Source organism: Loxodonta africana, chromosome 2 (genome assembly GCF_030014295.1).
Source record: "Loxodonta africana isolate mLoxAfr1 chromosome 2, mLoxAfr1.hap2, whole genome shotgun sequence".
In the NCBI taxonomy this organism is placed as follows: Eukaryota; Metazoa; Chordata; class Mammalia; order Proboscidea; family Elephantidae; genus Loxodonta; species Loxodonta africana.
In genome coordinates, this window is record NC_087343.1 from 103940368 (window position 1) to 103964054 (window position 23687).

The 23687-nt window shown below is 39.8% G+C and overlaps 2 protein-coding genes across 5 annotated transcripts in view; one reads left to right on the forward strand and one right to left on the reverse strand.

The window, feature by feature from the left end:
* Positions 1–17405, forward strand: part of CAST (calpastatin) — a 128945-nt gene extending 111540 nt beyond the window's left edge. For all 3 annotated transcript variants that reach the window (XM_064274272.1, XM_064274275.1, XM_064274281.1), the window contains 9 exons: positions 6505–6612; positions 8504–8596; positions 10011–10055; positions 10510–10602; positions 12471–12542; positions 13536–13607; positions 14601–14672; positions 16226–16291; positions 17233–17405. In XM_064274272.1, the coding sequence (XP_064130342.1) occupies positions 6505–6612; positions 8504–8596; positions 10011–10055; positions 10510–10602; positions 12471–12542; positions 13536–13607; positions 14601–14672; positions 16226–16276 (606 nt within the window). In that variant the 3' untranslated portion in view covers positions 16277–16291; positions 17233–17405. The remainder of the gene's footprint in view (positions 1–6504; positions 6613–8503; positions 8597–10010; positions 10056–10509; positions 10603–12470; positions 12543–13535; positions 13608–14600; positions 14673–16225; positions 16292–17232) is intronic.
* Positions 17406–18999: 1594 nt separating this feature from the next.
* ERAP1 (endoplasmic reticulum aminopeptidase 1) overlaps positions 19000–23687 on the reverse strand; it is a 37899-nt gene continuing 33211 nt past the window's right edge. The window contains exon 19 of one of the 2 annotated variants that reach the window (XM_064274267.1): positions 19000–21479. In XM_064274267.1, the coding sequence (XP_064130337.1) occupies positions 21327–21479 (153 nt within the window). In that variant the 3' untranslated portion in view covers positions 19000–21326. Of the gene's footprint in view, positions 21480–22187; positions 22378–23687 lie in introns of those variants that run through there. The other variant, XM_064274268.1, reaches the window with a different exon arrangement.

Genomic DNA, 23687 nt, shown 5'->3' on the forward strand with positions numbered 1-23687 from the left:
TTATTTTTTTATTGTGGTAAAATATACACAACAAAACATACACCAATTCAACAAGTACTACGTGTATAATTCGGTGACATCAACCACACTCTTTAAGTTGTGTAACCATTCACCCTATTCTTTTCCAAATTATTCCACCACAGTTAACATAAACTGGGAGATATTTAGCAGCCCTGGCCGCACAATGGTTAAAGTGCTCAGCTGCTAACCAAAAGGTTGACAGTTCGAACCCACCAGCCACTTCACAGGAGAAAGATGTAACAGTATTCTCCCATAAAGACGGAAACCCTATGGGGCAGTTATACTCTGTACTATAGAGTAATAATCAGAACCTGGAATGTACAAAGTATGAATCTAGGAAAATTGGAAATCATCAAAAATGAAATGGAATGCATAAACGTTCATATCCTAGGCATTAGTGAGCTGAAATGGACTGGTATTGGCCATTTTCAATCGGACAAACTTATAGTCTACTATGCTGGGAATGACAACTAAAAGAGGAATGGTGTTGCATTCATTATACAAAAGAACGCTTCAAGATCTATCCTGAAGTACAGCGCTGTCAGTGATAGGATAATATCCATATGCCTACAAGGAAAACCAGTTAATATGACTATTATTCAAATCTACGCACCAACCACTATGGCCAAAGATGAAGAAATAGAAGATTTTTATCAGCTGCTGCAGTCTGAAATTGATCGAACATGCAATCAAGATGCATTGATAATTACTAGTAATTGGAACGCGAAAGTTGGAAACAAAGAAGAAGGATCAGTAGTTGGAAAATATGGCCTTGGTGATAGAAACAATGCCGGAGATCAAATGACAGAATTTTGCAAGACCAACGACTTCTACATTGCAAATACCTTCTTTCACCAACATAAACGGCGACCATGCACATGGACCTCTCCAGATGGAACACACAGAACTCAAATTGACTACATCTGTGGAAAGAGATGATGGAAAAGCTCAATATCATCAGTCAGAACAAGGCCAGGGGCCGACTGTGGAACCAGTCATCAATTGCTCATATGCAAGTTCAAGCTGGAACTGAAGAAAATCAGACCAAGTCCACGAGAGCGGAAATATGACCTTGAGTGTATCCCACCTGAATTTAGAGACCATCTCAAGAATAGATTTGATGCATTGAACACTAGTGACCAAAGACCAGATGAGTTGTGGAATGACATCAAGGACATCATCCATGAAGAAAGCAAGACGTCACTGAAAAGATAGAAAAGAAAGAAAAGACCAGGATGGATGTCAGAGGAGACTCTGAAACTTGCTCTTGATCGTTGAGCAGCTAAAGCAAAAGGAACAATTGATGAAGTAAAAGAACTGAACAGAAGATTTCAAAGGGCCTCTTGAGAAGACAGAGTAAAGTATTATAATGACATGTGCAAGGAGCTAGAGATGGAAAACTAAAAGGGAAGAACAGGCTCGGTGTTTCTCAAGCTGAACGAACTGAAGAAAAAATTCAAGCCTCAAGTTCCAAGAGTGAAGGATTCCATGGGGAAAATATTAAACGATGCAGGAAGCATCAAAAGAAGATGGAAGGAATACACAGAGTCATTATACCAAAAAGAATGAGTCGTTATTCAGCCATTTCAAGAGATGGCATATGATGAGGAATCGATGGTACTGAAAGAAGAAGCCCAAGCTTCTCTGAAGGCACTGGCGAAAAACAAGGCTCCAGGAATTGATGAAATATCAATTGAGATGTTTCAACAAACAGATGGAGCGCTGGAGGTGCTCACTCGTCTATGCCAAGAAATATGGAAGACAGCTTCCTGGCCAACTGACTGTAAGAGATCCATATTTATGCCCATTCCCAAGAAAGGTGGTCCAACCGAATGTGGAAATTATAGAACAATATCATTAATATCACACGCAAGCAAAATTCTGCTGAAGATCATTCAAAACCGGCTGCAGCAGTATATCGACCGAGAACTGCCAGAAATTCAGGCCGGTTTCAGAAGAGGACGTGGAACCAGGGATATTATCGCTGATGTCAGATGGATCCTGGCTGAAAGCAGAGAATACCAGAAGGATGTTTACCTGTGTTTTATTGATTATGCAAAGGCATTCAACTGTGTGGATCATAACAAACTATGGATAACACTGCAAAGAATGGGAATTCCAGAATACTTAATTGTGCTCATGAGGAACCTTTACATGGATCAAGAGGCAGTTGTTCGGACAGAACAAGGGGATACTGATTGGTTTAAAGTCAGGAAAGGTGTGCGTCAGGGTTGTATTCTTTCACCATACCTATTTCATCTGTATGCTTAACAAATAATCCGAGAAGCTGGACTATATGAAGAAGAACAGGGCATCAGGATTGGAGGAAGACTCATTAACAACCTGCGTTATGCAGATGACACAACCTTGCTTGCTGAAAGTGAAGAGGACTTGAAGCACTTACTGATGAAGATCACAGACCACAGCCTTCAGTATGGATGACACCACAACATTAAGAAAACAAAAGTCCTCACAACTGGACCAGTGACCAACATGATAAACGGAGAAAAGATAGAAATTGTCAAGGATTTCATTTTACTTGGATCCACAATCAACAGCCATGGAAGCAGGAGTTAAGAAATCAAAAGATGCATTGCATTGGGCAAATCTGCTGCAAAGGACCTCTTTAAAGTGTTGAAGAGCAAAGATGTCACCCTGAAGACTAAGGTGCGCCTGACCCAAGCCATGGTATTTTCAATCACATCATATGCATGTGAAAGCTGGACGATGAATAAGGAAGACCAAAGAAGAGTTGACGCCTTTGAATTGTGGTGTTGGCAAAGAATATTGAATGTACCATGGACTGCCAAAAGAACGAACAAATCTGTCTTGGAAGAAGTGCAGCCAGAATGCTCCTTAGAAGCAAGGATGGCGAGACTGCTTCTTACATACTTTGGACATGTTGTCAGGAGGGATCAGTCCCTGGAGAAAGACATCATGCTTGGCAGAGTACAGGGTCAGCGGAAAAGAAGAAGACCCTCAACACGGTGGATTGACACAGTGGCTGCAACAATGAGGTCAAGCATAACGATTGTGAGGATGGCGTAGGACCGGGCAATGTTTCGTTCTGTTGTGCATAGGGTCGCTATGAGTCGGAACCGACTTGACGGCACCTAACAACAACAACATAGAGTTACTATGAGTTGGAATTGACTCAATGGCAGCAGGTTTGGTTTGGGAGATAATTTATTTTTACAGCAACATTAAGAAGGAATACCCAAGGAAGAACACAGGGGGTCTGTTTAGAGCAAATGAAAACAAACAAAGGCACCTTTTCTTTCAGAATAACTAAGACCAGCAACTGGGGATGTGACAGAGAACCAAAACCCGTGGCCTTCAAATCTGTTCCAGCTCACAGCAACCCCACAGGGCTTCCAAGGCTGTGAATCTTTATGGAACCAGACTGCCACGTCTTTCTCCCATTTAGCCACTGGTGGTTTCAAACCACCAGCCTTTCTGTTAGCAGTGGATTGCTTAACCACTGTGCCAGCAGGGCTCCTCAGGCAGATGACAGAGTACCTATGAATTGTTTAAATGAAACACCTTATGTTTAAAGTATTTGACACTCATCTGAGAAGTTTAATATTGTTGCTTTATTAAAATTGAAAGTACAACAGTGTATACTCAGATGTTTAGATTTTGAAAATATTTTAGCCTTCCTAATAATTCATTTTCTCCTCCTCTCTGTTTTTCCTGGCACGTGCTGCAATTTACAACCCATTATTTAAACTTCGGGTTTATTTTATGTAATTGCTGTGTTTGAGCTTCTCCCCACCCCACCCCCCCAAAAAATTCACAAACATCATGGAATAGCATTGTATTCCTCCCACTCACACCGGTAAAAATTTGTTATTTTCATGCTGGTAATAGAAAAACCTCAGCATCAATATTGTTTTAATTATTTACATGTTCCGAGGCAAGGCTGTGGGAGCAAAGCTTTTCCAGATTTTCCTTGATTAATTATCTGTGCAGTACCAAATTATACATTAGAGAGTGGTCCACTCCACATCAAAAGATGAGAGGATTGCCCCAAACCACAGCCACCGCCTTCGGTTGAGCACAGTGCCTGGTCTGCTAGATGGAGATGAAGTAGCTTTAGGGAAGCCAGCTATGTTTCTTTTCCTTTTGATGTAGCATCAAAGCTTGCTTACTGCTGGAGTCTGAGCTTCTGGATAGATTTCCCTGCTGTTGTGTCAGCCTCAGGATCATCTGAAATTGTCCAGAGGCTCAGACGACCCAGCCCGCACAGGGCCCATGGGTAGATCCACCATCAGCAGCTATGACCCTGGTCTCCAGTGATACACTTAAAGCCAATAAAACGCTGTGTGTGCATGTGTGTTTGTGTGTGTGCACATGTATGTATGAGAGACAGAGAAAACACACCCAGGATGATCAAAGTCCTCCTGCAACAGAAAGAAGAACATGGGTAACCTGGATGGCCATTTACACTGCTTAATAGTCATTAGAACTTCCACCCTGACTGAGACTATTAGTAAGCTAAGCATTAGCAAACAAAAGCCTTTGATTGTGTTTAGAGCCCCACTTTTCCCATCAGAGTTCAGTTTCAATTTAGTAATTATTAGTAATATTTATTAGTAACATGCATATATGATGTTAATAATAAATATTAGTAATTAGTTATTTGAAGATATCACTGAAACTAAGCATAAGGTCTCATTTAAATGAATATACTTGGGAATCAAAGAGTAAATTATTATTACTGTCATAATTCATGTGAGTTTTCTTTGCTGGGAACATTACCAAACCAAACCTGTTGCCGTCGAGTTGCTATGCCACCAGGGTTTCCCTGGGGACGTTAGACAAGATTTAGTCACCAGCAATATATTTTTTTTAATATTCCAGAAGCCCAAACCAAGCACATTGCTGTCAGGTCAACTCTGACTCCTAGTGACCCTATAGGACAAAGTATAACTGCCCCATAGGGTTTCCAAAGCAATAATCTTTACCGAAGCAGACTGCCACATCTTCCTCCCATGCAGCTGCTGGTGGGTTTGAATCCCTGACCTTTCAGTTAGCAGCTGAGTGCTTAATCACTGCACTACCAGGGCTTCTCCACCAGTGTTACATATATCAAAAGCATATTTTCTAAGAGCCAGATAGTAAAAGTACCCCAACAGGAAAAGCTTCAGAAGGAAATGGAAGATCATGGCTATGACTGGGCATGATAGGGAAAAGGACCCATGTGTTCAGTCTCCTGACCAGGGTCCCTTTCACAGCTTAACATCGTGGTTTGAGGCAAATTACACAGCCTTTTTGAGCTTGCTTTCTTCTTCCTCCAAAAAAGCTTAGTTTACTCTGAGAGTCATTGAGAGTACCAAATAAACCTGGATAATGTATCAGAAAGCATTTGGAAATTAACTGGAAGTTCTGTGCAGTGTAAGACAGAGCCCAGCATGGTGTCTTGTACAATGCAGATGTTATACACATTTTTTAAATTGAATTCGTTTACAGATGGAAGTCAATATTTAGAATGTATCATATTGAAAATGTTTTTAAAAAAACAAATCATCTTAGGATTTCACTATAATAATATATAATGTCATGCACTAACACGGGACAAGTATTCTTTTAAATACCTTTTCAATCATTTAATCCTCTCTGCACTTTATGAGTATAGGTCTTATTGTTAAATAACTTGCCTGAATCATACAGTAAATAAATGGTAGTGGAAATCAGCTTTCGTTAACCTTGATCGTAATTGTTGTGGTGGCCCCGAATTTTTTTCTTTCCCCTAGAATACCAGCTCCCATTCCCATCTCCATCCCATCTACAATTGAGCTTCCTGAGGGTGAAGAGAGAGACCCCCACCTGTTCAGAAAGTCTTTTAAGTCCTTTGAGCCCTCTCCCTCTCATGACACCAGATTGTCTCTGGGATTTTGTGGTCCAGGAAGTATTGGGAGGGCAGTGCTGAGCTCCCTGGCTTCCTACAGCCTGCCTGGGCCACATTTTGTACTTTGTGAAATGTACCCTTCAGTATCTGCTCTTAGGGTACAGCTGCAAAACCAAAGAAAACTCACTGTCTGTTGCAAAATCCTGATTTCTAACCATTTCACATCAGCCTCTGTGAACTTTAGATTCAGTTTTACAATCATGTTTAATTTCTAAATGAAAGCAACATGATTGGTCCATTTGCCTTCAGAATCCCTCTCAGTCTAACCTGTTGGAGTGTGGCCCCTGACCCTGCCACTTAGCCTTCCAGAAAGCTCGCAGAGATTTTCACTAGGAGATGGGCAGGCATGGATGGAAGCAGGAGCACTATTCGGTTAGATGCTGCTGCTCATTCTCCCTCATCTTTTACTCTCAGCATTTCTTTCTCTGACCCTATCTACCCTTACCCTAGCCCCTGATGTCTTTATTTTATAAGAAAACAAGTCTCCTTCTGAGAAGAAGGGGCTCCTGCGCTGATTGCCTTTGATCTGCTGTGGCTAATCAGTGACTAATTCAGAATCATTTACTTTTTAGGAAAGTGACCACAAAAAACTCGACGATGCCCTGGATAAACTTTCTGACAGCCTAGGACAAAGACAGCCTGACCCAGATGAGAACAAACCAATGGAGGATAAAGTTAAGGTAAAATAGAAAAATCCAGAAATAAATGAAAATATAAGGCTTTTATACCATATGACACCCTAAACTCCACACTAAAGGAAAATGACCGCTTCTGACATTGTCACAAGTTAGGGAACAGCTGAATAACTTAACTCTGATTTCTCCTTCTCTTTGCTCAGCGTTGCATTTTTTAAATTTTCTCACTGAGGGTAATTATGGTTTGGAATCCAAAGGCAGTACTATTTGTACGACCAGACTTTGTCGGAAAAGCACAGCCGTGCCTGTTAATTTTATTCTCTTCCCACATTAACTTTTCTTGGTTTTACCTGGTAGAAGGGACATCATATATATACTGTACACACATGTGCATTTTTTAAGTTTACATGTTCTGTGCGTATTAGTGGCAGATGTCACTATTTGGTGGATGTTTTCCTAGCAGCTTCTTCTCTATAGGCATAACTAAATCTGAGTACAAACTCCTACGTAAAGAGAGCGCTGGCTCAGGAGTTCAGCACTGTATAGAGATGTGTCTGGAAGAAAAAGCCCTGGTGGTGCAGTGGTTGAAGCGATTGATTGCTAACGGAAAGGTTGGCGGTTCAAAACCACCAGTGGTTCCTCGGGAGAAGGATGTGGCAGTCTGCTTGGAAACCCTATGAAGCTGTTATGAGTCGGAATCAACTCGATGGCAGTGGGTTTTTTGTATGTGTTTGTGTGTGTGTCAGAAGGACACAGGCTGCTAACGCTACATATTTTATACTTAGCAATTCATATCAGCGGTCTGTATCATAGGTTGGAACCAGGAACTAACTTGTCTGACCAGCCAGACTCATGTCCCCAAAACAGAGCATTTCAGAGAATTCTCAGGTCTTGATTGTATCATTGTCACAGGAGAACTGATAAGAACTTATAGTTGAAAAATGAACTTAGAATGATGCAGAAAAATAAAATCCTTACTCACTTTAGGGGCATCACTGAGTCTGTGATGGAGACCAACCAGCCAAGCCCCAATGAAATGGAGATGCTGGGAGGCAGGTGTGACTTACTCAACAGCTGTTGCTTCTTCACCTGCAGCACAAGGAGCCTAATATGTCCAGTTCAAACTTGTTCCTCATCCTGTGAAATGTACCCCTCTGATATATAAGTAGTCAAAATTATAAATATTACCTCTGTGTATGCCAAGGTATAACCCATTGCAGTGGAGTCAATTCTGACTCATAGTGACCCTATAGGACAGAGTAGAACTGCCCCATAGGGTTTCCAAGGAGCAATTGGTGGACTCGAACTGCCGACCTCTTAGTAGCCTAATGTTCAACCACTGCACCACCAGGGCATGTTGCTGTGTGTGCCATGGAGTCGGTTCCAACTCATAGCGACCCTGTGTCCCACAGAACCAAACACTGCCTGGTCATGCACCACCTTCACAATCATTATTCTTGAGCCCATTGTTGCAGCCACTGTGTCGATCGATCTCGTTGAGGGTCTTCCTGTTTTTCGCTGACCCTCTACTTTACCAAGCTGATGTCCTTCTCCAGGGATTGGTCCCTCCTTATAACATGTCCAGAGTATGCGAGACGTGGTCTCACTATCCTTGCTTCTTAGGGAGCATTCTTGCTGTACTTCTTCCAAGGCAGATCTGTTTGTTCTTTTGGTAGTCCATGGTATGCTTAGTATTGTTCACCAACACAATTCAAAGGTGTCAATTCTTCTTTGGTCTTCCTTATTCATTGTCCAGCTTTTGTACGCGTATAAGGCGATTGAAAACGCCGTTTGTTTGTTGTTGTTTATAAAACATAAAAACAGACCAAATGTTTCGCCTCATAAAGTACAGTAAGTGCTGAACATGTCGTTTTAGAATGTATTCTCTAAGAGAAAGTGGAAATGCATATTAATTATACCTGTTCAATGTTTATAGGAAAAAGCTAAGGCTGAACATAGAGACAAGCTAGGAGAGAGAGATGACACTATCCCACCTGAATATAGACATCTCCTGGATGCTGACAACTGGGTAAATGAACGCAAATGGCTATGAGGGGCTACAGGAATTTTGTACCCTAGACTGGGTTTCTACTACAACACTTTTTTTTCTTAAACCTCACTTGAAATGAATAGGAGGTGCACTTTAACAGTAGCACAAAAATGTAACATGACAGTACTTTTAATGGGTCCCCAAAGCTGAAGAGCAGACTGCCTGGGATTCTGTTTAATATTTATTTGATCCAGTACTGATTTCTGTTCACTGTGCTGGGCATTGTTGTATAAAGAGAGCTGAGTAATATTCAGTCACTGAGAGATTCTAAGACAGGTAGGCAGAAGACTTCCTTTGCAGGAAAAGTTATAAAGATGACCGATGCTCTGGGATTCCAAAGGAAGCAAAGAGTCTCTCTCTTTAGGGAGAGCAGAAAAGAAGCAATTGTTGGAGTAATTAATTCAACAAGTAAGACACCTCCGAGACCTGGAGTCTCCCTTTCTCCCTTCTCTGCTACCACCAGCGCTGTTGATTGTGAGTGAAGACAGTCAAGCAAAATGGTCGTCCCAATAAGAAGTCCTGTTCCTCTGTCTAAATGTACTTTGTCAAGAAGTAGATGGTCTTTTGTCTCTGACTTGGAAGCCGGTTTTTCTTGGGTCTAGGTCAGCCTGGCCTGCTCTCTTTTTTTACTCAGCTCTTACTTCTAAGTCAATTAGAGGATAAATAACCCTTCCCAGGCCTCTTCATCAAATAAGAATAAGGAATTCCAAATTACACCCTTCTGTACTCTCTCTGTACTGATTATTTGGTGGGTAAAATGATCCCCTGGCTTAAGTAGTGCTATCGATGTAGTACTCTACTTACTTAGAAAACTAAGCAAAACGTAGAAAAGCAGTGTCTCCATTGTCAGAATCAATTATCCTTGCTTATGTTCAGTATTCCTCAGAATGGCAATTGTGCACCTTGTACAGAGTACTGGAATCCTCCCTGCTTTGATAGCACCCCCTGGCCCTTACCTTTGAAGACGGGAAAATCTCTGATGTGTTGTATTTGTAATCCTGTCTGAAAATAATCTAATTATCTGTATAGCCTTATGGTGCCTCAAGTCTTTCCGAAGTGTAACAAGCCATAGTAAATAAAAACACAAGTTACTTTCTTTGGTAACATTTTAAGTAGAATTATAACATAGTAGCATTTTTTTTTTTTAGCAGAAACTTCCTAAATAGTGCCTCTTTCTTTCAAGACCAGACTGTCTTTCTTGCATTTTCCATAAGGCTATCAAAATGCTTATAAGAGCAGTAATTAAGCAGGGACTCAGGTGTATCAGTTATTGCAAACTATACCCCATTTTACTCAAGTCAAGTCATTGGGTAATAATTCTATAAATAATGACTACACCCAGGCAAACTTTACAAAGATCTATTTTTAACCGATAGTCTGCCTTGTTTTTAAGGGCAAACCAGGGGAGCCATCTACAAAGAAACCCAAGGAATCAAAGGTAAATACCATACTAGCGTGTTTTGATTTAAAAAAAAAAAAAAATTATTCTAGATACAGCTTTATTTTTTATTAAACAAAAGAAAATTTACTGAATGCATACCCTATGCTTGGTACTGTGTCAAGGTATGTACGTTAGAGAGACAGAGTGTGTATAATTTATCTAATTTAGTCCTCACCAGAAAGGCAGGACAATATTAAGAAATAAGAAAGGCAGGACAATAGTCCAGATTAGGAAACTGAGGCTCAGAGAAAACTAAGTAACCTGTATAAAAGCAGAAGAAAATAAAACTATCAAGATTTTTCTTTACTGTGTGTGCATTATAGTTAGGAAAAGAATGTCATCGTTTTTTTTTTTTTTTAATAAACATCCTTTATTCTTAAATGATGTCAGGAAATGTCCTACATAGCACTTTGGCCTTATGCTTCTTCACTGGTAACTCTTTCTGTTTAAGAAACCTGGGGATGACCGAGACCCCATTGATGCCCTATCAGGGGATTTTGACAGCAGCCCCTCAACTACAGACACCTCACCGAACACAGCAAAGGTACTTTTTCATACTGACTTTGTTTAAACGTGCGTGTGTGTACATATATCTAATATTTATACTATAAACTGAATAGAGAACTTGAAAATAGAGAAAAGGAAAACCATAATTCCACTACTCCCACAAACACTACTATTGTTTGGTATTTTCCCTTTATCTTTTTCCATATGTATATATTTTACATAGTTGTATTTATTTACAGTCCATATATAAGTACATTAAGGAGCCCGATGGCACAGTCTCAGTTAAGTGCTTGGTTGCCAACTGAAAGTTCAGCAGTTTAAACCCATCAGCCACTCCATGGGAGAAAGATATGGCAGTCTGCTTCCCTAAGGATTAAAAAAAAACCAAACCTGTTACCATCAAGTGGATTCTGACACATAACGACCTTATAGGACAGAGTAGAGCTGCCCCACAGGGTTTACAGGGAGCAGCTTGTAGATTCGAAATGCCACGTAGATTCAAACTGCTGACCTTTTGGTTAGCAGCCAAGCTCTTAGCCAAGCAGCCAAGCTCTTAAACCCGATGGGGGCAGTTCTACTCTGTCCTATAGGGTCACTATGAATAGGAATAGACTTGACAGCACACAACAACATATAACTTCATTGCTTAATGTTATTTCATAAATGTTTTTCACGTTGCTGTATAATCTTCCTAATGGTCAGTTTTGATTGCCACACTATATTGTTGTGTGACAATAATGCTATGCCTTTAATGTCATCCTGTGTTCATTTAAAATGAGACAGTCCCTAACTACACCACACCTCGTTGTTTCCATGTGCCATCTGGGGCTTCTCTGCTTCGCCCAGCCAGCTGACTCTCCTGCTCATTCCTCAGGACCCCCCTTCAAGTATCAGCTCCCTCAAGAAGATTTCTCTTACTGCTGCTCCCTTCCAGGCGTCTCCTCCATGGTCTCCTCATACTCTGGGTTACCTGTCTTTACATGTGTATTCCACCACTAGGCTGCGTACTTTATACAGTAATTATGTCTTCCACCTCTGTGTGCTCAGCATTAGCAAAATGCCTGGTACAGACTTGGTGCTCAAAACGTGATTAAAAGTGAATGTAATGAAAAAACAAATGTGTATTTCAACAAGTGTGGGACAGTTTACCTGTATACCACCCTCACAAATAGAAAATGAGTACCCTTCATTTTCAGAAGAATTAATACCTTAGATCACAGTTCGTGCTGTTTTGGCTATCTTTAAGCCTAACTCTCAATCATTGAATTGTCAGTCCTTCCTGTGTAGGATGATTTAATTCCTCGACCACCTCTACATCCTGCTTCTCACTCCTGTTGTTGTTGTTAGGTGCCATCTAGTCAGTTTCAACTCATAGTGACCCTATATACAACAAAACAAAACACTATTTAGGAGTTTCTCACTCCTAGAAACTTCTAAATGATGTCTTGTTGGTGAATGGACTTCATATGTGACCTGTCCCAGGTCTCTGATATTTCCATTGTTATATTTCTTCTCCATAACACTGAAGAAGTGTCCTGTTTTTGCTCTATTTGTACATAAAAACCAGTCCCAAAAGAGTCAAGCTCCATTTTGATGAGCAAAATAAGGTCCGAATGAATCGTGCATCACAGAAATTGGCAGAGAACATCAGTGTGACCCACATAACAACATTATTTCCCTCCTTGTTTTTATTCTCCTTTCTTTCTACCTGAAAAACTTCTGTGTACATTCACCATTGTTCAAAAAATCGTGACTGAAACACCCAAAGTTTTCCATGATTCACTTAAATTGGAGATCGCCAGGCTACTAAAAGGAATAATTTGGATTAATTTGAATGCAAGCCAGTAGTTAATTGCTGGCTGGATTGATGATAGCAATAGCCTCAATACATTTCCTTTGCTTTAGGACAAAGACAAGAAGACTGATTCCAGCACCAAAGCACCCAAGAATGAGGATGAATCAAAGGAGTCAGCAAAGGTAAGTAAGTATACAGTAAGTCAGTTGAGCACTTACGTCGAGTGGGATTTATTGTTTTAGTGATTTAGCTTCTTATTGGAATCTATTTAAACTAAAAGATTATTTATGCACTGTCTGCTACCATGGAAGCCCTGGTGGCGTAGTGATTAAGAGCTCCAGCTGCTAACCAAAAGGTTGGCAGTTCAGATCCACCAGGGACTCCCTGGAAACTCTATGGGGCAGTTCTACTGTGTCCTATAGGGTCACAATGAGTTGTAATCGACTGGATGGCGATGGGTATCTCCTAGCATGTCTTGCAAAAGAAATTGAATTTTTAAAGACAACTGTTGCTTAAGTAACTGATGCTTGAGAAATTTAAATGAATGTTCTTAACCCAGTTCAAGTTACCTACCTTCCTCACCATTGTTATTTCACACCATAAAATGAAAACCAAACCCCTTGCTTTCAAGTCAATTCTGACTCATAGAGACCCTATATGCAACAGAACAAAACACTGTTTAGGAGTTTCTCACTCCTAGAAACTTCTAAATGATGTCTTGTTGGTGAATGGACTTCATATGTGACCTGTCCCAGGTCTCTGATTATTTCCATTGTTATATTTCTTCTTCATAACACTGAAGAAGTGTCCTGTTTTTGCTCTATTTGTACATAAAAACCAGTCCCAAAAGAGTCAAGCTCCATTTTGATGAGCAAAATAAGGTCCGAACGAATCGTGCATCACAGAAATTGGCAGAGAACATCAGCGTGACCCACATAACAACATTATTTCCCTCCTCGTTTTTATTCTCCTTTCTATCTGAAACACTTCTGTGTACATTCACCATTGTTCAAAAAATCATGACTAAAACACCCAAAGTTTTCCGTGATTCACTTAAATTGAAGATCACCAGGCTACTAAAAAGAATAATTTAGATTAATTTGAATGCAAGCCAGTAGTTAATTGCTGGCTGGATTGATGAAAGCAATAGCCTCAATGCATTTCCTTTGCTTTAGGACAAAGACAAGAAGACTGATTCCAGCACCAAAGCACCTAAGAATGAGGATGAATCAAAGGAGTCAGCAAAGGTAAGTATACAGTAAGTCAGTTTAGCACTTACGTCAAGTGGCATTTATTGTTTTAGTGATTTAGCTTCTTATTGGAATCTATTTAAACTAAAAGATTATTTATGCACTGTCTGCTACCATGGAAGCCCTGGTGGTGTAGTGATTAAGAGCTCCAGCTGCTAACCAAAAGGTTGGCAGTTCAGATCCACCAGGGACTCCCTGGAAACTCTATGGGGCAGTTCTACTGTGTCCTATAGGGTCGCAATGAGTTGTAATCGACTGGATGGCAATGGGTATCTCCTAGCATGTCTTGCAAAAGAAATTGAATTTTTAAAGACAACTGTTGCTTAAGTAACTGATGCTTGAGAAATTTAAATGAATGTTCTTAACCCAGTTCAAGTTACCTACCTTCCTCACCATTGTTATTTCACACCATAAAATGAAAACCAAACCCCTTGCCTTCAAGTCAATTCTGACTCATAGCGACCCTATATACAACAGAACAAAACACTATTTAGGAGTTTCTCACTCCTAGAAACTTCTAAATGATGTCTTGTTGGTGAATGGACTTCATATGTGACCTGTCCCAGGTCTCTGATTATTTCCATTGTTATATTTCTTCTCCATAACACTGAAGAAGTGTCCTGTTTTTGCTCTATTTGTACATAAAAACCAGTCCCAAAAGAGTCAAGCTCCATTTTGATGAGCAAAATAAGGTCCGAATGAATCGTGCATCACAGAAATTGGCAGAGAACATCAGTGTGACCCACATAACAACATTATTTCCCTCCTTGTTTTTATTCTCCTTTCTTTCTACCTGAAAAACTTCTGTGTACATTCACCATTGTTCAAAAAATCGTGACTGAAACACCCAAAGTTTTCCATGATTCACTTAAATTGGAGATCGCCAGGCTACTAAAAAGAATAATTTGGATTAATTTGAATGCAAGCCAGTAGTTAATTGCTGGCTGGATTGATGATAGCAATAGCCTCAATACATTTCCTTTGCTTTAGGACAAAGACAAGAAGACTGATTCCAGCACCAAAGCACCCAAGAATGAGGATGAATCAAAGGAGTCAGCAAAGGTAAGTAAGTATACAATAAGTCAGTTGAGCACTTACGTCGAGTGGGATTTATTGTTTTAGTGATTTAGCTTCTTATTGGAATCTATTTAAACTAAAAGATTATTTATGCACTGTCTGCTACCATGGAAGCCCTGGTGGCGTAGTGATTAAGAGCTCCAGCTGCTAACCAAAAGGTTGGCAGTTCAGATCCACCAGGGACTCCCTGGAAACTCTATGGGGCAGTTCTACTGTGTCCTATAGGGTCACAATGAGTTGTAATCGACTGGATGGCGATGGGTATCTCCTAGCATGTCTTGCAAAAGAAATTGAATTTTTAAAGACAACTGTTGCTTAAGTAACTGATGCTTGAGAAATTTAAATGAATGTTCTTAACCCAGTTCAAGTTACCTACCTTCCTCACCATTGTTAAATCACACCATAAAATGAAAACCAAACCCCTTGCCTTCAAGTCAATTCTGACTCATAGCGACCCTATGGGACAGGGTAGAACTTCCCCCATAGAGTTTCCAAGGAGCACCTGGTAGATTGGAACTGCTGACCTTTTGGTTAGTACCTGTAGCTCTTAACCACTATGCCACCAGCGTTTCCGAAACACACCATAGTATGTAGTTTATATATATATTTTAGAATATAGAAGTAGCATATAGGATTAGGGGGCAAACTTAGAGTTTCCGTGATTTGGTATATTTATTGGACAACATGTGAGAGGGAGATGGACTATTGGTACGTAAGTTTTCACATTGCTCTAGAAAGTAGGACTGAGGCTGATAAGGGAAGTTATAGGTTCCAGTTTTTGATAGTTGGCTATTAAAAGCACAACATTTGGGAGCTTCCTTCTACTAAAATTACTCAAGCTATGGTCAGGAATAGATGCTGGATTATACAACGTCTAGGTCCCGTCCAATTCCAAGAACAGATGTTTCACATCACTGTGATTATGGATCCCCCACTGTAATGAGAAATTAAAGGTGCAGCTTTAAAGTCCAGTTGCATCAAAATGCTTAAAAGCAAGACAGTTAAATCATCCTATAGTAGGATGCAAGAAACAGGATAGTTGACAGTTACTCATCTCATTGTATCCCAAATAAATATCTGCTTATTAATTTCACTTACACAAAGTATATGATCAACCCTTATACAAAAATAGGAAGCATAATAACCCTGTATGATGGATGGGTTAGCAGGTCAGCTACCAGTACCCTGAGTACCAGAAAAAGATGGATCGCTGTTGAGTGATCAAACACTGCCAGGTGAGAACACCTGTGCATGTTTTTCCTTACCTACAACTAAAAAAAAAAAAAAAATTTTTTTTTTTTTTTTTTTTTACCACTAGCATCAAAAAAAAAAGAGAGAGAGAGAGAAAATTAGGATCCCTTAAGGTTACTTTTAGCTTATAAACTTAAAAACAAAGAACTCAGTGTTTTGGCCAAATGAGGAGGAGGAACTTTTATTCTGAGAAGTTCATCTCCTCCTGAACCTCTTCTAATTGGTAAGTTTTTTATACTTAATTCAGAAAAAAGCGAGCTCATTGATGGTTCTGCTTTCCCTTTTAGGCAAAGGAGGAAGCTTCCAAGCCAAAAGCAGATAAAAAAGGTGAAAGTTAAAGTTTACAGTATTTGGTAAGTTGGGTATTTGTTCTAAACGCAAACAGTTGTGCCTTCCACTAACCTATGTGTTCTAGCTGAGAGAGGACCTATGCCTACCTGTTGAGTATTTCATACTGTGTATTGTTGGCATAAAATGTACATTTCAAAATCTTAACTGGTCAGTCTCTGAAAAGCACTAAATGGGATTGTGCTGCAGAAATGCTTGAAAACATTAATCTTTTAGTTAAGATGATTTTAAAATATTAGGCCAGGCTATTAAAGAAAATAGCCATTTAAGGCTAATTGAATCTTTGAGATCCAAGTACTCATGACTGCAGGTTATTGGTGGCAAAGCAAAGCAAAGGTAGCTTATTACAACTTGTAATGAAATGTCCTCCTTAATCTACTGATTTTGCTCATCATACCAAGACATGGTGGTGTGCAAAGAAGTACCCTTTAGGGTCTGGTGGAAACTACAGGGTTTTTAGAACCAAGGGCAAAGGAAAAGATTGACCACTTTTATTCTTCTTGGTTTGGAAAGTAAAGTACTGTATATGGTTCTACTTTATGGCAATTGAAGAGATCTGAGGGATGAGGGAATCTCAGCTCTAGCTTGACAGCTGGGCCCTTGTCTTAAATCTCCTTAGAGAGGAGAGGTCTTACTCTAAGCCGTGAAAGCATACAACAACCAATTGATCACTTTACTGAAACCTAAAAGAAATCAAAACATAGGTTAAATGGGGTTAGGCTCTCTCACCATAATCCATTTCTATTTCATATAAAGAAGGCGGTATGCTTGTTAGAGCTGCTTCAAAGATTTTTCCCAGTACTTTTTTAAAACTTTCTGTTAATAATCCACATCTGCTTATGGGAAATCCCTTCTTATCACCTGTTATATAATGCTTTTGATACACAGTATGTTTATAATGAAAATTACGTATATCAAATGGCTCACTGGATTGTTCTGTTTTAAGGTATCTGCATATAAAGTCTTCAGCTGGTGGATGGTGACTTTTGAAAAACAAACGGCTTTGACAACAAACAACTTTTTCTGGGTGGCTTCTAGACTGGTATTTGTTGAGTCTTTGAATATCCCAAACATTGGTTTGTTATTCTTTTCCAGGAAAGAAATTGAATTTCTCTGGTTTTCCTGTGTTATTGTCCTGTGTATTGATAATCTTTGAACTTTTTAAAAATTGCCTTCAGTTGGGAGAGAAAGGAAGCTTTATATTTGTAAGAAATATATTTGATGATTTGATAAAAGTTTCTTAAAGCAACACACACTCAAAAACAAAAAAAAACTTTGCAAACTTTTGCACATCCTGTACACGGCGCCTGTAAATCTCATTCATATTTTCTGTTTGCACTTAATTTTTTACTTTTTTTTTTTTAGCATTTGGAAAACAATGCGTTAAACATCTTTCAATGTTCTGATTTCTCATTATCCCCTTTCCCCCTGGGCTTTTGAATTGTATTTGATGTTTCTTTGGGTTAATGTTTATATGGTAAGTCAAACATAAGATATTGTACATTGGGCACATATCTCCTCTTGGGCTGCCAATAACAAATTAATGATAGATAACCAGACACACCAGTAAGCACCGAGCCCTTTTTAGCTTGTACTCTTCCTTGCCAGGGGTCAGGACTTCCACACACCTTATAGTCAGCACAAAACACACTGAGACTTGAATCAAGTCATCAGAAGAGCAAAATGCAGACTATATAAGCCACTGTATAGCAAGTTCCAAGAATAAGAAATAAAATCTAATTCTTAGGATATTCATATGGCTTGAACTCTGTTGTTTATCGTGTCATTCAGCTGTGCTTTCTGTTCTCTACACATAAAATCTGAGCAGCAATTGTTTGCTTAGAGCCATTGCCACATTAGGGTTTGCAGGTATAGCATCTGGCTTTATGAGAATTAAGCTCAGCAAGTGTAAAAACAAACTTCTACTTTAAAAAAAAAAGTGATATATATCTAAAATTCTGCTTTTCCCTCACAGCAGTTTAAGAACTAGACTCTGATATCCTACAACTGTGGTTTCTTAGCTCTTTCAGTAATGAAGTTTATGAATGTAGCGCTGATATCACTGATGGAATTTTGATGAATATTTAACTTCATTTTCCTGGTAGTGACTGCAGGAAGAGGTCAGGTACATACTATAGAACAAATTTGGAATTCCTTGTGTCCAGAGAGCTGCACTTTCCTTAGCATCTGTTTAAAGCTTTTTTATTAGGATTTAGCTGATATCACTGGAAATAACTAATATCACCAATACTGTCCATGGGGAAGTGGGGCAGGGAAAAATAATTTTGCTTGGGGGGGTGGTCAAATTTTGCTAATACTCTAAAATTAACTCTCAAAATCATGCACAAGCCCATGGGATTTCAAGCTCTACCATTTAAGAATGCTATGTCTCTTTTCCATCAGAGATACAGTCATTATTCTATTACTGAGTCTGAGAAATTTGAGACAGTGTTATGGTAGCTAAACGGACTTTTCAAGCACTAACAAGAAAGTAAAAAACTCTTCCCGAGGGGTTGGTGCAGTTGGTTAAGTGATGCGGCTGCTAACCAAAGGGTCAGCAGTTCAGATCTGCCAGCCACTCCTTGGAAACCCTATGGGGCAGTTCTGCTCTGTCCTGTAGGCTTGTTGTGGGTCAAAATCAACTAGACCGCAAGGGTTTTGTGTTTTGTTTTATGGGAGGGCTTTTTTTTTTTTTTTTTTACTAAGTATCTAATTTCCCCACTTGGGCAGTAAGATTTTTTTTTTTTTTCTCAAGTGTTTAAAAAAAGATTTTGAAATCTTTGACCTTGACTGATGTATTTGCAAGGGTATGGATGCAGTATTTCTAATTTCCATGCATATATAGAAGTATTTTTAAATGACATACTAAAATCCAAAGATTCAAGAAACATCTGAGGCACTCCGAATCAGGACATCAAACTGGTTTGTTCTGGTTCAAACCTTTGCTGACAGATTTGCATTTCTAACAAGTTACACGTAAGAATCACCTACGAATCTTATTAGAAATGTAGATTCTGATTCAGTATATCTGGGGTGGAAATGCAAATTCTCAAAGGGGAACTTGTTAGAAATTCATGTTTTAAGCAGGGGTTTGAACCAGACCAAACTAGGTGGTGGAGTGGTTAAGTGCTACAGCTGCTAACCAAGAGGTTGGCAGTTTGACTCCACCAGGCGGTCCTTGGAAACTCTATCCGGCAGTTCTGCTCTGTCCTATGGGGTCACTATGAGTCAGAATCGACTTGACAGCAGTGCGTTTTTTTGGTTTTAAACTGGGTGGAAGCCCTACTCCCAATATGCCTTCTTGTTAATTAGAAATGTCTTGAGGATTTGGGTGTTTGCTGGTGATTATGACTTCAGTAAATTTTATAGGATCTAAATCAGTCCTTTTTTACCCATCTAATTAGAAGGAAATAATTGCAAATATATGCTTGGAGGTAAAACAGACAACTTTTTATTACTAAAAAAGTTTCTGCACATGGTCGTGACAATGTTGTATCTTTAGAAAATGGACTTTACCAAAGCAAATAAAGATAGGTTTCTCAGATGACCAAAACTGAAAAAGCAGTATTTTCATGTTTCAGTAATCAAGATATAAAATACAATTAAAGCTAACTATTTTACATTAAAATTTTGGCTCTGTTTGTTTTCAGAAGGAAAATGCTGGGGATTAAAATTATCAGTAATATCAGTTTTATTTCTCAAACCATTAACCACAAAAGATATAATGGCATTGTGAACAAATTTATATCCAGAAAAGTCACTCTATCCCATAGTCTATTAGAGCAACACATTTTGACATTTTTTCATATAATTTTCCTTTATCTTGAACATTTTGCCATATATTCAAAAATTCCATGTACGTCTTCAGACACAAGGAATACATTGTTCTCAGGGGCTGACGTAAGTAAATATTTTCAGTTTCACGATATTTATTGGTTTTTCTACAATGACTTATCTAAGGTGGCAGTCAGTGCCAATGACATGTTATTTAAGAGTTGTAAACTAGGCCAAATAAGGATCGGGAAGAGAAGGGCATCACCTTCTTGCCTAAGGGTCGACACTTCTCAGGTACAACTTCAAAGGAAAGGTGTTTCTTTCCTGTAGACCAGAATGTACTCTGCTTTTTCAGAAGGGACAGTGAGGAACTAAATCACGCACTCAATTTAGGATTATCTGAAGGGGATCCTGTAAAAGGATTTTTTACAAGGGTGTGGGCAGGGTGTGTGGAAACCACAAGTATAGCTGGGACTCTAAAAAGCCAGGCTCCCATTGTGGCACCTAGTCCTGAAGGGATGAGGAGGAAGCACTTACAGAACCCTGAGAAGGAGAAGTCTGTGAGGAGAAGAGGCCCCTTCTCAGGAGCTGAGACCTTCGGTGGGGGCCAGCCTGAGGCACCCCACGCGGGAACCAGGGGAATAAATAATCCATCATCTACACTCTCTACCCCTACCCCCAGCTCCAGTCTCCTTCTGGAACTCCCCATTTGGCCAGAAGCCAAAAGGCAAGGATGCCTAATGGCTTGGTGCATAAGTCGGTCATCAACATGGTGCAGGGAACAGGAGGGAGGAAAGTGGGTCTGGAGGGGCCAACAGGAGAGTTCTAGCACAGGCACATTCTGTCTTAGTCATTGATCCAGGTGTTCACTGCTCAGTATTACTCATTATTCAAAGCCTCAAGGAGATTAATGAAACTGCTTATGGAAAAACACTTTGATTGAGGGCGTATTTGGAGACTGCTGGGCTTAAGTATAAAATACACTGTGAAGTAGATAAGGTACCTTCACCTCCATGGGAGGGAATCCACCACTTGGGTGTACGAACATGTCAAGGCAACACCTGTAGACAAACACATGGTAGCAATAATCCATTGATGAAAAAACTGAACAGCCGATCTTTTCACAGGAATAGTCAAGTGAATACAGAGTTGAAGGAAAACGAAGTATCTCCAGCTGGAGCCAAAACCATATTTAGTTTGAAAATGTTCACATTCAACAAAATTTGGATGATTATAGATCACAGGAACCTGGCAGGGAATGTACTGTTACAGCCCAAGGTTTTCATTTTGTAACCACACTCTGATCTTATCGAAATTCTTATCCATCCAACGTATGTTTTCCTCAATAGTTTCAATTGTTTGTTGGACACAACGGAGCTGAGAACCATTTTCTTTCAAAGAGCTGAAGAATCCTTTTACCTTGTAAGGGGAAAAAAAAAAATTTGCCTTATTACAGTAAGCAAATAAAAGTAACTTCAGGCTAGTTAAAAGAAAACTGAAGACAAAATTCCAGCATTTGTCAAAATTCCATACGGAAGGCAGCCCCAGGTGTCTGGATACAATTATGTACACATAAACTTAAGCTAAATGAGCTCATGCCTCATGATGTCAGGTTTTGTGTTTTTTTTTTTTTTTTCCTGCAGCTCCTATTTATTCACAGTTGCCAGACTCTCAAAAACGTCACTGTTTACCATCTTTATAATTAAGGCTTAATTGTGTCTAATTAATGCATATTCTGTTATATACACACAGATGCGAACTTAATTTTTTTAAGCACGGTATCTAAAAAGCAAAACGTGGACAGTATCTTCTTTGCCAAGCAAAACAGCTCCAACCACCTAAGTGCAGCCTTTCCCCATGGGCCTGGCCTTGTCTGTTATTATACAAACACTGTGGGGAGTGGGGTTCTTAGCGAGTTATGGTCGTAAGACCCCAAACCTTGCCAAATTTTTATCCTAATCCACAATCCATGTATTGTTCCCTCAAGACAGACTCCACAAAGTTGTGCATGATTTTAAAGAGAGAAGAGGTCACTGGCTATCTCCAAAAATCTCTCTGCACTTGCTTCGTCCTTGGGCACCTTAATCCCTTATGCTCACATGAGGAATAGCCTGGCTTTGGAGTAGCACTGGCCATTGTGTGACTCTGTTTCCATTAAAATCTTCTCAACCTCTTCCCATAAATTCCCACAGCATTTACCCACCAATTTTTTATTTTGTAGACAGGAAGTGACTCTAGGCCAAGATGTATTATTTATTCAGCATGGATTCCAAACAGCTAACTCTTTAAAGGTCCATGTCATGATACCGTGTTGAACCTTTTGAAATAAAAGGGGTTAAGAGTAGCCTTTGAGGGATCAAATTCCAATCTTAAATGATGCAGGGCTGTTTTAAAATGTTATCTTGGTACAAGTTTTCAATGGGATGAAGGTATGCCCTTCTTCTTCTATAGCAGCTGGAAAGTGCCTTCCCTCCTTCACTGCCCGGCCTCATGCTGCAGCTGCACCTGCTCTTTCATACTTTCAGAACTCAAGATTGAGTCACATGGAATTAAAAATCCCTTTCAGCACTCTTCAGCAGTCAAATCATATCAACAACTATTAAATTGGTCAAGTTGATTAATCATCATCACGATAGTAAAAATCAGACCTTCTGCAAGAGCTGTAACAAAGCCAGCTGTTGGGCCCGGCCCTCACACTTTTTCTGCCCCAAAGTTGTCTCTTCCATCTTCTGCCCTGAAAATGTAGCATCTCAACTCAATATTTGATTCAAACCTGCCTCCTGGAGGACATTTTCTGGGCAGTGAGCAGCATGATACAGTGATAGAAAAGCAGGTTTATCCTACTAACTTATTTGACCCTGAGCAAATGATTTAACTTCTCTGGGCCTCAGTTTCCTCGCTTGTAAAATGCAGATCATCCCTACACTGCAGAGTGTGGTATGAGGATGAAATTAGGTAATGTGGGCAAAGTGTAGAACCCAAACCCTGGGCCTGGATCACAGACTCAGCCGCCTCCATTTATCCACAGATATTTGGCACTTATTCATCCCTCTGCCTTATTTACTGTCCTAGATACTGATGATAAAGCAGCGAGTCAGGAACACTCCCTGCCCTCGTGTAGCTGACAGTCTACCTGGGGACATTAGCAATAAATTGATTATATGTACTCCTGGGAAGACAATAAATGTGGGGTATGGTCATAACAGGAGTCCCTGCGTGGTGCAAACAGTGAAAACGCTCAGCTACTAATCAGAAGGTTGGCACTCTGAACCCACCCAGAGGCACCTCAGAAGAAAGGCTTGGCAATCTACTTCCAAACTATCACGGCCACTGAAAACCCTCTGGAACACAGTTCTACACTGAGAGACATGGGGTTGCTATGAGTTGAATCGACTTGATTGCAACTGGTTTTTTTTTCCTGGTATGATAGTAATTGGGTGGGGCGGGGGAGGAAAGGGGTCGGTTTGAGCTGGGACCTCAGAAGAATAAAATGAGCTTTCCTAGTAAAAAGCTGGGAGAAAAGCAAGCCAGGAAGAGGGAAGAAAAAATGCAGAGGAGAGACAAGAAAGGTGCTCGGTGGTCCAGGATCAGAAGGAGGTCAGAGTGGCTAAAGTGTTGTGAGAGAGT